This window comes from Balaenoptera musculus, chromosome 16, assembly GCF_009873245.2.
Source record: "Balaenoptera musculus isolate JJ_BM4_2016_0621 chromosome 16, mBalMus1.pri.v3, whole genome shotgun sequence".
Taxonomy (NCBI): domain Eukaryota; kingdom Metazoa; phylum Chordata; class Mammalia; order Artiodactyla; family Balaenopteridae; genus Balaenoptera; species Balaenoptera musculus.
In genome coordinates this window covers 28,597,988-28,613,964 of record NC_045800.1, presented here as the reverse complement: position 1 = coordinate 28,613,964, position 15,977 = coordinate 28,597,988, and the positions used below count along the sequence as shown (strand labels likewise).

The following is a 15,977-nucleotide window of genomic DNA, read 5'->3' as shown; positions in this document are numbered from 1 at the left end:
CTGGAGTTACGGGAGGACATGCAGCTCTTGGAAGAGACGTTATCTGAGGCACAGAGAGAGGGGGTCCTCTGGCTGTCCTTCCACTCCCCAATCTCTTGCCAGTGCCTCTCTTTGGTTGATCCCAGTCAGAGCCAGCTGTCGAAAGAGTGTGGGAATTTCAGCTTGCAGTAAGTGTAGCACTGGGAACCAGGGCCAGTAGGGAAGAGAGAGGAGTGGCTTTCAAGACAAGTGGAGAGAGATGGGTAATCAGGGATGGAGAAGGCATTACCAAAGAAGTAAAATCCTTGGGAAGGTGAGATGCTATAGGATCTAGGGCACATGTGGAAATTTTCCCTGTCAAGAAAAGGGACACTTTTTCAATTGTAACAGGAGAAAAAAAAAAAGGAGAATGTGGGTGCAGGGGTAGATAGACCCATAGATAAAATGTTAAGAAACTGGAGAGTTCCTTTCTGATGCTTCTGTTGTTACAATGAGTTATGATACAATGGTTCTGAGAGAGGAAATGTATAATGCGGGTGTTAATAGGAGGAATGAGGAGTCTCTGAGAGTGGAAAAGGGAGCCAATCAGAGGAATGTGTTGTATTAAGAGTCTAATTGAGGTTTAAAGTATTAATTTAAAGGGAAGCCAGTGTAATTACTGAGAGAATATCTCTAGCAGTGTTTATCTTCTGGACACACGCACAGAGAAGAAGATGGTTGAATTCTTCCAGTGTTGGAGTATATGCCAGGCAAATGTGATGGCGGGAGAGAGTGCCAGTATATTTTCTAGGTTCTGATTACAATAAATGAGCTATGTGAAGGCTGCTTTGATTCACTGATGCTGTCAGTTTAAGGTCAAGGCTCTTGACAATATCTATTTCAGAGGAAAATCTGACGTCTTCTATTGCCCTATTCCGAAATTGAAATGCTTTTGGGAGTCCAAATCTGGGAATGTACACATATACGCACATGAATCTCACATACAGTAGTCAGTCTCTTCTTTTCTACACGGGGAGTTCAGTGTTGGTCCAGGGTTGTCTGTGACTCAATGCAGAAGACTCTCTAATCCTATCTTCCACTGCAGGACCACTTGGCTCCCACTTAAACTTCTGTTCTTCAAATTTTCCCTTATCAGTGCAGAGGTGATACTTTCCTCTTCTACCTGCTTGTTGTGGGCAGATTGTGTTTTCCAGAGTGAACCACAACAATATCTCCCATCCCTCATTCTCTTCTGTAGTGTGACCACCACCACTTCCCCATCAAGAAGGGAAGCCTAATTCCTGTCCATTTGGATTTGGGTTGGCTTTTGGGAATTACTTGCAATGAATAAAATGGTTCTATGTTCTAAGATTTAGTCTGAAGAAGCTTTGCAGCTTGGAATGCTCACTCTCCAGATGCTCCCCCTCAGGATGCCCCCTCCTGGACTCCAGGCACCAGCGAGAAGCCCAAGCCACATGGGTGGGCCCCTTGGAGACGCTCTGTTGACAGGCCCAGCTGAGCTCAGCCTTTGGGTCATCCTTGCCCAGAAGCCAGGCTTGTAAATGAAGAAGCCTCCAGATGATTTCAGCCCTCAGCTATTTGAATCCCCCTTAGCTGCTTTATTTGGGAAAAAAAAATTGGATGTCTGCTAAGGCCCCAGGCCTTGTGGATCAGAGAAAACCCCTTCCACTATGCCGTGTTCAAATTCCCGATCACAGAATCCATGAGCATTAAAAAAAAGTGGGGGCTGGGGGGTTGTTGTTTTACGTCCCTGAGTCTGGGGTGGTTTGTTACACAACAAGAGATAGCTGTGATACTTTCCTATTTTTCTCACTTTGTTCAGAATCTATACCCATTATGTAAATATCTTTTAAAAAAATATACTTCTTTCTCTTTACCACACCTGCATCCCTGCAGGCGTGGACTGTTCCAAGGAAGCAATGCCCTCTCCACTCCCACTGCACTGGGGCAAGTATGTGCATGGGTGAATAATTACATAGTTGGTTGTTTCTATTTATGTAAACTAGATTCCTCAATAGGTCTGTACAGTTTATATGTCCATAGATATAGTACTTTCCAAAAATGTTACAGCATTGCACTCCTCCAGGTAAAGAATGAATGGCTGTTTATCCATACCTTTCAGAGCACTAACTTATTTTAATTTTTGCATTTTAGCGACTGAACAATGGCATCTAAAACTGGTGTGTGGATTGAATGAATACGTTAAAGTAAGGGGGCCTCTCTGGCACTTGCCTCCCGCGTGTTGGGAGAAATCCCAGAGTTCCGCGCGTCGGAGGCCCTTCTGCCGCGGCTGCCATTACAGAGCAGCAGCCATGGCTCTGCGCTACCCATGGCCTTGGGCCTCAACAAGGGCCACAAGGTGACCAAGGACGTGAGCAAGCCGAGGCACAGACGCCGCCGCTGGCGCCTCACCAAGCACACCAAGTTCGTGCGGGACATGATCCGGGAGGTGTGCTGCTTCACCCCTCATGAGCGGCGGGCCATGGAGCTGCTCAAGGTCTCCAAGGACAAGCGGGCCCTCAAGTTCGTCAAGAAAAGGGTGGGGACACACATCCATACCAAGAGGAAGAGAGAAGAGCTGAGCAATGCCCTGGCCGCCATGAGGAAGGCGGCAGCCAAAAAGGACTGAGCCCTTACCCTCTGTGCACAATAAAACTTTTTCAGAAAAAAAAAAAAAAAAAGAAAAAGATAAAGTAAGGGCTTGAGCTGTTGCAATCTGTCAATGAGATAAATGTTAAAAGATTAAAACACTAGACAAAATATTGAGTTGATAGTTAACAGAAAATGTTTCAACAACTTGATTAGACACAAATCTTCAGCACTGTATTATAGTGTTCAAAGATCACTAGATCAGAAAGCTATCTAGTATTTTAGCAGACATTTCATTTACGAAGGTGTTATGGGTTTGTTTCCCCTCAAAATATGTTGATGTGCTGGCCCCCAGTATCTGTGAATATGACCTTATTTGGAAATGGGGTCTTTGCCAAGGTAATCAAGTTAAAATGAGATCATTAGGGTGGGCCCAATCCAATATGACTGTACGCTTCTAAAAAGGGGAAATTTGGACACAGAGACTTATATACACAGAGAATGCCATGTGAACATGAATCAGAGATTGGGGTGATACATCTACAAGCCAAGGAACAACAAAGATTGCCAGCAAAGCACCAGAAGCTAGGAGAGAAACATGAAACAGATTCTCCCTCACAGCTCTCAGAAGGAACCAACCTCACTGACATCTTGATCTCAGACTTCTAGACTCCAAAACTGTGAGAAAATAAAGTTCTGTTGTCCTAAGGTTTGTACCCAGTTTTTGGTACTTTATTATGACAGCCCCAGGAAACTAATGCAGAAGGAAAACTAAAATATCAATGAATGGTTCTTCTCTTTGTTATTTTCCAGGATAGAAAGTTTTAGGAAAGGAAGAGCTGAGTTATCTGTTCCCATTACAGGCAAGTAAGGAGCAGTAACAAGGATTTTATAGGAAGTTTGAAAACCAATTTTCTCAGAGTTGTGAAAACGGCAATTTTTTGAGCAATAATTTTTTCCCTCTTGAGCTCAATCCAACCCAGAAGCTTCCCACTCCAATCAAAAGTTAATTTTAGGGGCTTCCCTGGTGGTGCAGTGGTTAAGAATCCGCCTGCCAACACAGGGGACACGGGTTCGAGCCCTGGTCCGGGAAGATCCCACATGCCGCGGAGCAACTAAGCCCGTGCGCCACAACTACTGAGGCTGTGCTCTAGAGCCCGTGAGCCACAACTACTGAGCCCATGTGCCAGAACTACTGAAGCCTGCGCGTCTAGAGCCCGTGCTCTGCAACAAGAGAAGCCACCGCAGTGAGAAGCCCGCGCAGTGCAACGAAGAGTAGCCTCCGCACACTGCAACTAGAGAAAGCCCACGTGCAGCAACGAAGACCCAACGCAGCCAAAAGAAAAAAAAAAGTTGATTTTAAAGCTCACACACAGACAATGTAATCAACGTGTTTAGAAAAAAGGGAAGAAGTACCGGGAAGGTTTGGTTGCTTCTTAGGTGAGCAAATGCATCCTGATCTTATGTGAGAGATCAAAAATTGCTTCTCTTTTATCACTTAGTACACTGCATAATATTTAATTAATTATTCATAAATATGCTTTGACAAGAATTGTTTCTATTTCTTTGGGGCTTGCAATTTTACAATTTGTAGTGGATTGGAGGAGACTTTCAGGCTGTCCTAGGTTTTTGTGTGTGTAATACTTCATACATATGAAGGAATATACGTAACATATGTCTAAGTTTTGAAACATAAAAATAAAATAATTATCTGTGAGCCTATTGTCCCACTGAAGAAGTTGAGCTTGACTAAGACCATTGTAGCTCCCTGTGTGTTACCGCTCTGATCCTACCACCATCTCCTGGCTCCCTCACCACCGCCCCCCAACCCCCCCACGCCCCCCCACCCCCGCTGCCATCCCCAAACCAGGCTGACATTGAAAACACAGTAATTTCTATACCTAGTCATCTGTTTATTGTTGCTGCCACTATGCCACTGCAGCCTTTGTACCCTGTGAAATGAAACCCCAAGCGTGGCTTCTCCAGCTCCCTAAACCCTTAGACCTCTGGGTGACAACTTTTTTTTTCAAAATGTTCCCAGATTGCTTTTTATCACAATCATATTTGCAGATTTACCTTAAAGGGAACTTGGAGTCTGTTTTTGATGTTTATCTCAATAGTTATCAGAGCATCTGTTGAATAATAAAAGAATTTGTCTGGTCATTGTCCCTGGTTCCTGGGAGAGAGCTTCTAAACCCTTGGATATGCCCACTTCTAACACAGAAGTGTCTTTGTTATTCATGCTGAGTCTCTGGGATCACACTTCAGTTTATGATAACAAGGTGACTCATGGTGGATCCCTAGACAGTTTCAAGGTGGGGCTGGCCATGCCAGAAAGACCAACTTTGTATTTAGAGAATTGGAGCTTTCAGCCAAGTGATATCAGCCTGACCTCCTGACTTTCAAGGAATAGAAGGAGTTAGAGACTGAGTTCTATCACGTGGCCAATGACTCAATCAATCGTGCCCAGGTAATAAAGTTCCAATTAAAAAATCTGGACACCAAGCTCTGGTGAGATTCCTGGTTGGTGAACACATCAATGCATCAAATGGGTAATGCATTCTGCTTCCTTGGAAGAGAATACAGAAGCTCTGCATTCGGGCCCTCCCAAACCTTGCCCTATGTGTCTCTCCATTTTTATCTTTCATATAAATAAAACTGTAATTGTAAGTATGGCACCTTCCTGAGTTCTGTGAGTCATTCTAGCAAATTACTGAACCTGAGGTGGTCACGGAATCCCTGAATTTTTAGCCAGTTGGTCAGAAGTGTGGGTAACCTGGAGACTCCTGAACTTGTGGCTGACATCAGAAGTGAGGGCAGTCTTCTTGGGAATGATGCCCTTAACCTATGGAGTCTGCACTAACTCTGGGTAGTTAGTATCAGAATTGCAGTGCAGTATTGCAGCATCTAGTTTGTAGCTTGTTGCAGAACAGACACTCATTAGGTTAATCAGACTTTTTTGCTAAAGAGAATTAACTTTTATTTTGAAACATACCATATCCTCTCTGGGTATCGTCAATAATTGGAATACGTCCTCTGCAAAGGAATTCATCACCTTGATCAATTAGAGCTTCCTTCACCGCCTCATATCCATGTAAGACCACAGTGATCTGGGATCCAAGGTACAGAGTGTAAACGGGGCCATACTCTTTGGCCAGCTGGAAAGAGATGCAAGTGGTTGTAAGGGCTATTGTGAAATCTCTCCATTGGAGGCTTCAGTGGAAATTAAGTAATGATTCACATGTAGCTTAGACTTTGCTCCATTAATTTCCTTTCAGGAATTTAACCTGCGGTACAGTCATGGATTCATTCTTTCCTTCATCTATACATGCAACAATTGAGCAAATATTTACTAAGCACATATATTGTGTCAGACACTGTGCCAGGAACCCTCATGGAACTTAGAGTCTAGTGGAAGTTAACAGGCAGTAAATAGCCGAACAAACTACATTTGCAATAGAAACTGAGCATAATTCTATGAAAGCGATAAAGAATGTACTATGTTGGATGATAATGGGAAAACAATAAAATAGATGAGGAATCTATGAGGAGGTAACATTTAAGGTAAAACTAAAGATGAGAAGGAAGCAGCCAGGATAAGGGCAGAAGGAGAGCTCACTACACAGGTATTAAAAAGGATGAATCTAATATTATGATAGCATTGTGCCAAGAGGGAAAATAGAGTGCTACAACATCTGACAGCTAGGGGTGTTTTCAAATGTATTTTACAACCGTGCAGTTAAATTCAAAGCAGCCATTTGAAATTACTTAAGGATGTACAATGGTGCAGAAACATGTTCAAGTTCTAAATTAAATTGTTGAAAAATAAAATTATGTTTAAAAATCCGTTAGGGAATTCCCTGGTGGCCCAGTGCTTAGGACTCCGTGCTTTCACTGTCAAGGACGCGGGTTCGAGTGCTGGTTGAGGAACTAAGATCCTCCTGCAAACTGCGCGGAGCGGCCAAAAATTAAAAAAAAAAAAATCCATTTGTTAAAAAATCCATTTGTATATTATAATCCTCCATTTTTTATTTATGATGATTATTTCTAAGAAGAAAAACTTGACACCTTTTTTTCTTTTTGCCTTTTTTTTTTTAAACTTAAATGGTAGAGAATTTTGCCATTTTGTGCCTCTTTTCTCTGTCCCAGGAAAATGAAACTTACTTCCTTTGTTCCCTTTGAATGAGTGTCTCTCTATATTTTGGGGCACAAAATGCCAGGTCCTCCTCTCCCAACCTCACCCGCAGCTGATGACTTTGCTCCCTATTTCACAGAGATAATAGAAATAACCAGAAGAGAATGTCCATATGCTTCTACCATAGCATCTACTTGTTTACCTGAATCTGTGCCCATGTACATAGTTTTCTGTTAATATAAATGACTCTCCATGCTCCTAAAAAAGGCCCAATTCTCCAACTTGTGCACTGGATTCTAGTCCTTTCCAGCTATGGCAACATGACTTTCCTCTTTACAGCAAAATTGAGCAACATCACCCTATTTTCCCCCTTCCCTAGCCCCTGGCCACCACCATTCTGCTCCCTACAAGTTTTGACTCTTTTAGAGTCCACATTTTGAGTGCATACAGTATTTGTCCTTCTGTGTCTGGCTTATATAACAGGATAATATCCTCCAGGTTCATCCATGTTGTTGTAAATGGCAGGATTTCCTTCTTTTTTAAGGATAAATAATACTCCTGTGTGTGCATCATATTTTCTTTATTCATCCATCAGAGGACACTAATTAGGGTTGTTCTGGAGAATATATGCTTGCACAATGAACTCATTGAGATAATACTTTTTCCCAAAGAATATTTCCAAAGGAGTGAATGTCAGTCAGGGTAGCAGAGCTGGGCTGTGTCAGAGGCAAGATGTGGGGATCACTCTTTAGAAGGAGGATCACAAAGTATCCCCACAGATTAGTATAAAATAGTAATAATAATATAAAAGGACATTTATTACATTGCTTGGCTTGCCTTTTGGTTAAGTGTTACACGCAGAGGGGACTGGAAGCCTTTCAGTCAAAGTATGTTCTGACTTCAGAATTTTCCCACTCACTAGAATTCAACCCGTATCTCAGGTCAGGTCAACACCACCTCACTACCTGCTCTAAAGTGATCCAATCCAGAAAAAAAAAAAGATATCTGTCTTGTAATACAGAAATAGACACCCCAAAGTGTCCTAGTGGTGAGGTTAAAACTAAGAAAGCTTGAAGATGACATGAAGATAACCTGAAGACGACCCCCCCTTACCTGGAGATGACCAGACTCTAATGAAACCCCCTTACCTTGGAGAGAGATGCAGGGACGTCCTTGAGGTTTAGTTGCATCAGATTCCCAATGATGGGAAGGGGAGTTGGGCCAGGGGGAAGCCTTCCCGCTTTGTGACTTTTCTTCCACACAAAAAGGAAAACCAGACAAGTGACACAAATCACAAGAGCAAGAGTAGTGATTTCCAGCAGTGCCATCTCAGCTACTCGATGTTGGTAACTGTCTGGATTGCTTGTTAGCAAAGTCCTGTACACACCCGGGGTACGACCTGCCAGCCAAAGGCTGGTCTGAGTTCTTGGACTTGGGAAAAAAAACAACCTGGAATTGGTTTTGGCCGTATTTACCTTCCTGAAGCTTGAGATTAGGGAGGATTCATATCTTTCCTACCTCTCGTTCACAAAATCTGCAACTTTTGATTTTTTAAGCCTCTCCATTACATGTACTATTTCCTTTTAGCACTAATGATTCATTAACTATAAAGCTGCGGGATTAAGAGGTACAAACTATTAGGTATAAAATAAACTACAAGGATATATTGTATAACATGGGGAATATAGCCAATATTTTACAATAAGTATAAAGAGTATAACTTTTAAGAAATTTTTCTAAAGATTTTTTTTTTGGATGTGGACCGGTTCTAAAGTCTTTATTGAATTTGTTACAATATTGCTTCTGTTTTATGTTTTGGTTTTTTGGCCACAAGGCATATGGGATCTTAGCTCCCTGACCAGGGTTTGAACCCGCACCCCCGGCAGTGGAAGGCAAAGTCTTAACCACTGGACCACCAGGGAAGTCCCTAACCTTTAAAATTTGTGAATCACTATATTGTACATCTGTAACTTAAATAATATTGTACAGCAATTATACTTCAATAAATAATTTTTGTAAAGCTAACAAAAAGGGCTTCCCTAGTGGCTCAGTGGTTAAGAATCCACCTGCCAATTCAGGGGACACGGGTTCAATCCCTGGTCTGGGAAGATCCCACATGCCGTGGAGCAACTGAGCCCGTGAGCCACAACTACTGAAGCCCGCGCGCCTAGAGCCTGCGCTCCGCAACAAGAGAAGCCACCACAGTGAGAAGCCTGCGCACCGCAACCAAGAGTAGCCCCCCACCCCCCGACCACAGCTAGAGAAAGCCCGCAGGTAGCAATGAAGAACCAATGCAGCAAAAAAATAAATAAATTTATGTAAAAAAAAAAAAGCTAACAAAAAAATTTTTTAATTGCAATCTACAATGATTGATTTTTAAGTGTTAAACTAACCTTATATTCCTAGAATGAACACCTCTTCTTTCTCATGATGTAATAAAACTTTTCTATTTTGCTGGATTTGATTTGCCATTACTTTGTTAGGGATTTTTGTACCCATGTACATGAGGAATGTTGGTTTGAAATTTTGTTCTCTGTAATGTGTTTGGTTTTAATATCAGGTTTATGACAGCCAGATAAAATAAGTAGGCAAGTGCTCCATTTTTTTCTTTTTAATAAAAGTTTTTAAATTTTTAATTAAAAGATTAGTATTATTTTTCCTGAAAAGTTTGATAAAATGCCACAGTGAAACAATCTGATGCCTTCCTTGTGCGAGAATTTTTGTTATTACCTCATTAAAAAAAGAGTTCTAGAAATGGATAATGGTGATGACTGCACAAAATTGTGATCGTACTTAATATTACTGACCTGTACATTTAAAAATGGCTAAAATGGTACATTTTATGTATATTTTACCAGAATAAAGAAAAAAAAACCGATTACTTAGTTGGTATTTGAAAACGTTCTCTCACTTGTATTTGCATTTAAGGTAATTAATGCTTTTATTTATTCTTTGAGATAAATCTTACTTTTTTTTTTTAAAGGTCATTCTTTTTTCTTTTTATATTTTTATTTATTTATTTTTGGCTGCGTTGGGTCCTCGTTGCTGCACGCGGGCTTTCTCTAGTTGTGGTGAGCGGGGGCTACTCTTCGTTGTGGTGCACGGGCTTCTCATTGCGGTGGCTTCCCTTGTTTCAGAGCATGGACTCTAGGCACGCAGGCTCAGTTGTGGAACATGGGCTTAGTTGCTCCGCGGCATGTGGGATCTTCCCGGACCAGGTTCGAACCCGTGTCCCCTGCATTGGCAGGCGGATTCTTTTTTTTTTTTTTTTTAATTTTTTATTTATTTATTTATTTATTTATTATTTTTTTGGCTGTGTTGGGTCTTCGGTTCGTGCGAGGGCTTTCTCTAGTTGCGGCAAGTGGGGGCCACTCTTCGTCGCGGTGCGGGGACCGCTCTTCATCGCGGTGCGCGGGCCTCTCACTATCGCGGCCCCTCCCGTTGCGGGGCACAGGCTCCAGACGCGCATGCTCAGTAGTTGTGGCTCACAGGCCCAGCCGCTCCGTGGCATGTGGGATCTTCCCAGACCAGGGCTCGAACCCGTGTCCCCTGCATTAGCAGGCGGATTCTTAACCACTGCGCCACAAGGGAAGTCCCGAGATAAATCTTACTATTAATAGTAATGTCTCAGAATCTAGACATTATCTTATGGGGAATTTGTTAAAATAAATCTTTTTCAAAATCTAAAAAAAAAGTCTACTGTTGTTTCCTACTATTACAGAAAACATTAAAAAATCTATTTAGCACTAAAATTCTTCATTGTTTCAACTTTACTATTTTTCACTAATTTCAGAGCCATGTATTTCTCTGTATTTTCCCACAGCAGACTATTTGCTTCCATTAACCAACCTTATTGGCCTGCATTCATATATCCTTTAGCTGTGGGGCCACTAGGCTGGGATGCAGCCATAGCCGATGATGGGTTTGTGCATGAAGAACCCAGGCATAGGTAGCTTAGGGACTTCATATATTAATACATTGCTGTATTCCTTCCGGCACTTTCTGTGAAACCAGTGTCCACTGATGCTTACCCTCAGTTGTTTGCAAGCATTTGTTTGCAGACATTCCACAATGAGGTAAATTATTGACTTTGAAATGCTTGAAAAGTTAGAACTTTAATGTTTTGGACATTGAAAGCAAGTGAATAAACAGAGTGGACTGGTAAACATGTTGGAAAAGGGAAGTTTTAAAATTACCTAATCAATTTCCCTGCTTAAAAATCTTGAAAGGGTTTTTTTTTTAAATTTTGGTTTTTAATAGACTTTTCCTTTTATTACTAAGGCTTTATGTTACTAGAGCAGTTTTAGGTTCACAGCAAAATTGAGCAGAAGATACAGAGTTCCCATATACTCCCTCAAAGTCCTGAACCAGAGTGGTATATTTGCATGTGTATGTCCAGTTGTTCCAGCACCATTTGTTGAAAAGACTATCTTTTCTCCATTGTACTGCCTTTGTTCCTTTGTCAAAGATTGGTTGACTATATTTATGTGGGTCTATTTCTAGACTCTTTTCTGTCCCACTGATCTACTTGTCTCTTCTTTTGCCAGTACCACACTGTTTTGATCACTGTAGTTTTATAATAAGTCTTGAAGTTAGGTCATGGCCTCAACTTCATACTTCACTATTACACTAGCTATTCTGAGTATTTTACCTCTCCGTATATACTTTAGAATCAGTATGTCAGTATTCATAAAATAACTTGTTGGGATTTGATTTGGGGATTGCATTGAATCTATAGATCAACTTAGGAAGAAGTAACACCCTGACAATAATGAGTGTTCCTATCCATGAACGTGGACTATCTCTCCATCTATTTAGTTCTTCATTGATTTCTTTCATCAAAGTTTTGTAGTTTTCCTCATATAGATCCTGTAGATAACATATTTTGTTAGATTTATACCTATTTCATAGTTTGGGGTGCTAATATAAATGGTATTGTGCTTTAATTTTAAATTTGAAATGTTTTGCTTGAAGGTTTATTTCTAACCTTTGGAAAAATCACTGGTATGTAACAAGACTCAGAAGGCCCACAATGATCCTCTTCCCTCTTGACACCTACCTCACCAGTCTCATTTTTGGTGCTCCTATTCTCACTAATAATGTTACACCTGTACTAAACTTTGGTCCATTCCTGGAAGGTTCTTGAACTGAGGTCTTCACATTATAAGGCTCCACATGTGAGCTTTCATTTTTTAAAGTAACAGCTTTATTGAGATATAATTCACATACAATTCACCCTTTTAAAGTATACAGTTCACTTTGTGTGGACATGTTTTAATTCTTCTGGGTAGATACCTAGAAGCAGAATTGCTGGGTCTTACGGTAACTCTTTGCTTAACATTTTGAGGAACTGTCAAAACATATTCCAAAGTAGCTGTACCATTTTACATTCCTACTAGCAGTGTATGAGGATTCCCATTTCCCCCATCCTTGCCAACAATTGTTATTGTCTGTCTTTTTTGTTATTGCCATTCTAGTGGGTATAAAGTCTTATCTTATCGTGGTTTTGATTGGCATTTCCCTAATGACTAATGATGTTAAACATCTTTCATGTTCTTATTGGCCATTTGTATATCTTCCCTGAAGAAATGTCTATTGAGATCCTTTGCTCATTAAAAAAAAATTTTTTTGTAAAATTTTTGTTATTCCCTGATCTTTAACTGGCTAGCATACCTTCTCGTTCTTTATCTCCCCCTTCTCTTTTTTTACACTACCAGTAGTACATTCTTCCCATTTGTATAGTCTCATCATAGTTGGAATTCTTTGATTAAGGTCTACCTTCCCATGAGACTGTTGATTTCTAAGGAAAACAAAGACTACATGTCTTATTCAACTATTGTTTTGTTCATTGTTGGTCCAATACTTAACACATTTTAGGTTTCCTGGCACATACCAGGCACTTGAACACTCGAATTGTATTTAATTTGATGCTCACATTGTTTCTCCTGTTGTGTCAGGAGGGCTGCTGTCTCCACTGAGAAGGTTTTAGGGGTTACCTCCACTCTGACCATTTGTGCTCCTCTCTTCCATTGGTTGAGGGTTGTCCCTCGGGATATTAATTCTTGTGCATATCTGAGTTGAAAACATCTGCAGAATGACTGCAGCGTCCATAGTATGGGAGGAACCCTGCAGTGAAAAACAACATGTTAATTGCCTGCAGGGCACTGTTGAGGCATGGGGACCCGTGATTGCATTTTAAAATACAATAGCATCTGGTGCTCCTATTGCCTGGAACGCATTCCACCATTACCATCATTCTCTTCAGTTGCCTGGCTGCCTCCTGTATATCCTTAAAAATGTGGCTCAGATCTGACATTGCCTCCTAGAAAACCACCAGGCTGTTTGACTCCCACCTGTACTCCTTGCATCCAGTGTTCTGCCTGCTGTGGTACTTACCACACTATCATACTTGCCTATTTATTTGTCGTACCACCCAAACAGCAACCCCTCCACCACAAGGCTAAAAGTCTTTTTTGTTGCCTCAGCAACTAGCACATACTAGAATACCCAGTAAATATTTATAGGGAAGAAAAGGAAAGATTTAAAATACTTGAAGATAAAAAAATTGAAATAGCTGGCGTCTTAGTCTGCTCAGGCCGCTATAAACAAAATAACCATAAACTGGGTTGCCTTAAACAACAAACATTCATTTCACAGTTTTGGATACTGGGAAGTCCAAGACCAAGTGGTAGCAGATTTGGTGTCTGGTGAGAGCTCTCCTCCTTGTTTGCAGATGGCCTCCTTCTTGCTGTGTCCTCATATGGCCCAGCGAGACATCTCTTCTTATAAGGGGTACTACTTTCTATTTATGAAGGCTCCACTTTAACAACCTAAGTATTGGTTGGCCAAAAAGTTCCTTCTGTTTTAAAGGTAAGATAAAAGACACATTTTCATTTTCACCAAGAACTTTATTGAACAACGTATTCACCATTTTGTTCCACTACCTCTTCTGCCATTTTTCAGGCAACTTCATAATTCCATCTTCCCCAAATTTTTTTATCTTTTGAGCAAAGAACTATTCCAGAGCCTTTTACAGTCTCCAAGGGAACTGAAATTTTTTCCATTAAGAGAATTTTGTAAAGACCGAAATAAATGGAAATCTGAAGGTGCAATGTCTGGTGAATACAGCGGATGAATCAGAACTTCCCAGCCCAGCTGAAAACAGTTTTGTTTGCTGGTCATCAAAGAAACATGTGGTCCTTGTGTTATCCTGATGGAAGATTATGTGTTTTCTGTTGACTAACTCCAGACGCTTTTCGTGGAGTGCTGCTTTCAGTTGGTCTACTTGGGAGCAGTACTTGTTGGAATTAATTGTTTGGTTTTCCAGAAGGAGCTCATGATAGAGGACTCCCTTCCAACCCCACCATATACACATCACCTTCCTTTGGATGAAGACCAGCCTTTGGGGTGCTTGGTGGTGGTTCATTTCGCTTGCCCCACAATCTCTTCCTTTCCACATTATTGTACAGTATCCACTTTTCATCACCCATCACAATTTGTTTTAAAAATGGAACATTTTCAGTGAGCCACAACTACTGAGCCTGTGCTCTAGAGCCCCTGAGCCACAACTACTGAAGCCCTGCACCTACAGCCCGTGCTCCACAACAAGAGAAGCCACTGCAACGAAGAGTAGCCCCCGCTCACCGCAACTAGAGAAAAAGCCCGCATACAGCAACGAAGACCCAACGTGGCCAAAAAAAAAAGGAACGTTTTCATTATGTTTCATTCAAGAATCGCATGCGGAAATACGGTCAAGAAGGCTTTTTTCGTTTAATCTATGTGGAACCCAAACATCAAAGCGATTAACATAACCAAGCTGGTGCAAATGATTTTCAACACGTGGTATTAATGTTGATTGTTCTCAATTAGTGTCTCGATTTGATCGCTATCAACTTCAACTGGTCTACCCGACTGTGGAGCATCGTCCAGCAAGATATCTCCAACACGAAACTTTGCAAACCACTTTTGACACGTTCAATCAGTCACAGCACCTTCTCCATACACTGCACAAATCTTCTTTTGCGTTTCAGTTGCGTTTTTACCTTTCTTGAAACAATAAAGCATAATATGCCGAAAATGTTGCTTTTTTTCTTCCATCTTCAATATTAAAATGGCTACACAAAAATTCACCAATTTTGATATGCTTTTCTTCAATGCACGCTGATATGACAGCTGTCACAATACAATCTAACAAAATTGTTTCGAATGAATTTAAAGACAACTAAGCGCTACTAGAGCCATCTTAGGGAAAAAAGCAAACGAACCTTTTGGCTAACCCAATATCTGTCAAAGGCCCCACCTCCAAATACCATCACATGGAGCATTAGGGCTTCAACATGACTTTTAGGGGAACACATTCAGCCTGTAGCAGATGGAAGGTAGAAAAATGGATACAAAGAGATAATAGGAGAAAAACATGAAAGGCACTAATTCCAAAGAAACGTGGTAAGGAAAACAAGTAAAATGTCATTCTGAGTTATATAATAATGGACACTTGGGGGAGTGAGCAATGAATTAACAGTAAATTAGTTTAAAATGCTTACACAAAGACAAGAGACCAGAGGATAGCTGAGAAGCTGGCCCAGCTTGTTGAGATGTTCCTGGAGGGCTGCGGTTTGAGGTTTAAAATCCAGCTAGCTTAGTCCGGCTGCTGAAGACATAGTTCAATTGTGTGTTTTCTGATGCACTTGTATGTATCAGGCACTGTGCTCTCTGTTCATCACAGGAACTTACAGGCTACTCAGAGACAGAAACATATATCGACTCCAATAGGCTGGTGAACTAATGCACCCCAACAAACACCACGTGCAATCACTATTCCAGGTGCATAAACAGATCTTGCTGAACCCACTGAAGAGCTCTGTAAGAATATGTAACAAGTTCAGAGATATTAGGTAATTTCCCATTGGTTACACACTAAGCCCTGACGTGGACACTCTAGCCTAACTTCTATGTCCTTTTTTCCCCACTACTCACTTACCTGCCTTTCACATTCATCCTTTTGTTCTTTCACACAACATAACTGACCAACTCATATGGGCCAGGCACAGTGCAAGGCATGAGCAACAGATACCATCCCAGGGAAGAGCATGGTCACAGTCCCTGCCCCCCAGGGAGCTAAACATTTGTGAGAACAGACATTAAGCAGGTAACGTGAGGCGTGTGGAGTGTTACAAACAGGGAAACGTGGGGTGCTGACCTGAGCAAGCAGTTCCGGAAGACCTCTCTGAAGAAGTGAAGACTCTTTAGGAGTTAGCAAAGCAAAGTTGGAGCT

The 15,977-nt window shown here is 41.2% G+C and overlaps 3 protein-coding genes across 7 annotated transcripts in view; 1 reads left to right on the top strand and 2 right to left on the bottom strand.

Annotated features, from left to right (window-relative positions):
- Nucleotides 1-8,141, bottom strand: part of LOC118883005 (cytochrome P450 2C23-like) — a 33,755-nt gene extending 25,614 nt beyond the window's left edge. The window contains exons 1-2 of one of the 2 annotated variants that reach the window (XM_036829516.1): nt 7,852-8,141; nt 5,564-5,726 (exon numbers count right to left, since the gene is read on the bottom strand). In XM_036829516.1, coding sequence (XP_036685411.1) covers nt 5,564-5,726; nt 7,852-8,031 — 343 coding nt within the window. In that variant the 5' untranslated portion in view covers nt 8,032-8,141. The remainder of the gene's footprint in view (nt 1-5,563; nt 5,727-7,851) is intronic. The other variant, XM_036829515.1, reaches the window with a different exon arrangement.
- Nucleotides 2,227-2,641, top strand: LOC118883006 (60S ribosomal protein L36-like). The gene has a single exon (XM_036829517.1). The coding sequence runs from the start codon at nt 2,309-2,311 to the stop codon at nt 2,606-2,608; it is 300 nt and encodes a 99-aa protein (XP_036685412.1). The 5' UTR covers nt 2,227-2,308; the 3' UTR covers nt 2,609-2,641.
- A 4,170-nt stretch (nt 8,142-12,311) lies between the features above and the next one.
- The window catches only part of ERLIN1 (ER lipid raft associated 1), a 40,871-nt gene continuing 37,205 nt past the window's right edge, over nt 12,312-15,977 (bottom strand). For 2 of the 4 annotated variants that reach the window (XM_036829510.1, XM_036829509.1), the window contains exons 13-14: nt 15,903-15,975; nt 14,974-15,563 (exon numbers count right to left, since the gene is read on the bottom strand). In XM_036829510.1, the coding sequence (XP_036685405.1) occupies nt 15,444-15,563; nt 15,903-15,975 (193 nt within the window). In that variant the 3' untranslated portion in view covers nt 14,974-15,443. Of the gene's footprint in view, nt 12,830-14,973; nt 15,564-15,902; nt 15,976-15,977 lie in introns of those variants that run through there. The other 2 variants (XR_005016908.1, XM_036829514.1) reach the window with 2 other exon arrangements.

Coding starts and splice junctions, on each gene's coding strand:
- LOC118883006 (XM_036829517.1), top strand. CDS start 2,309: ATGGCCTTGGGCCTCAACAAGGGCCACAAGGTGACCAAGGACGTGAGC.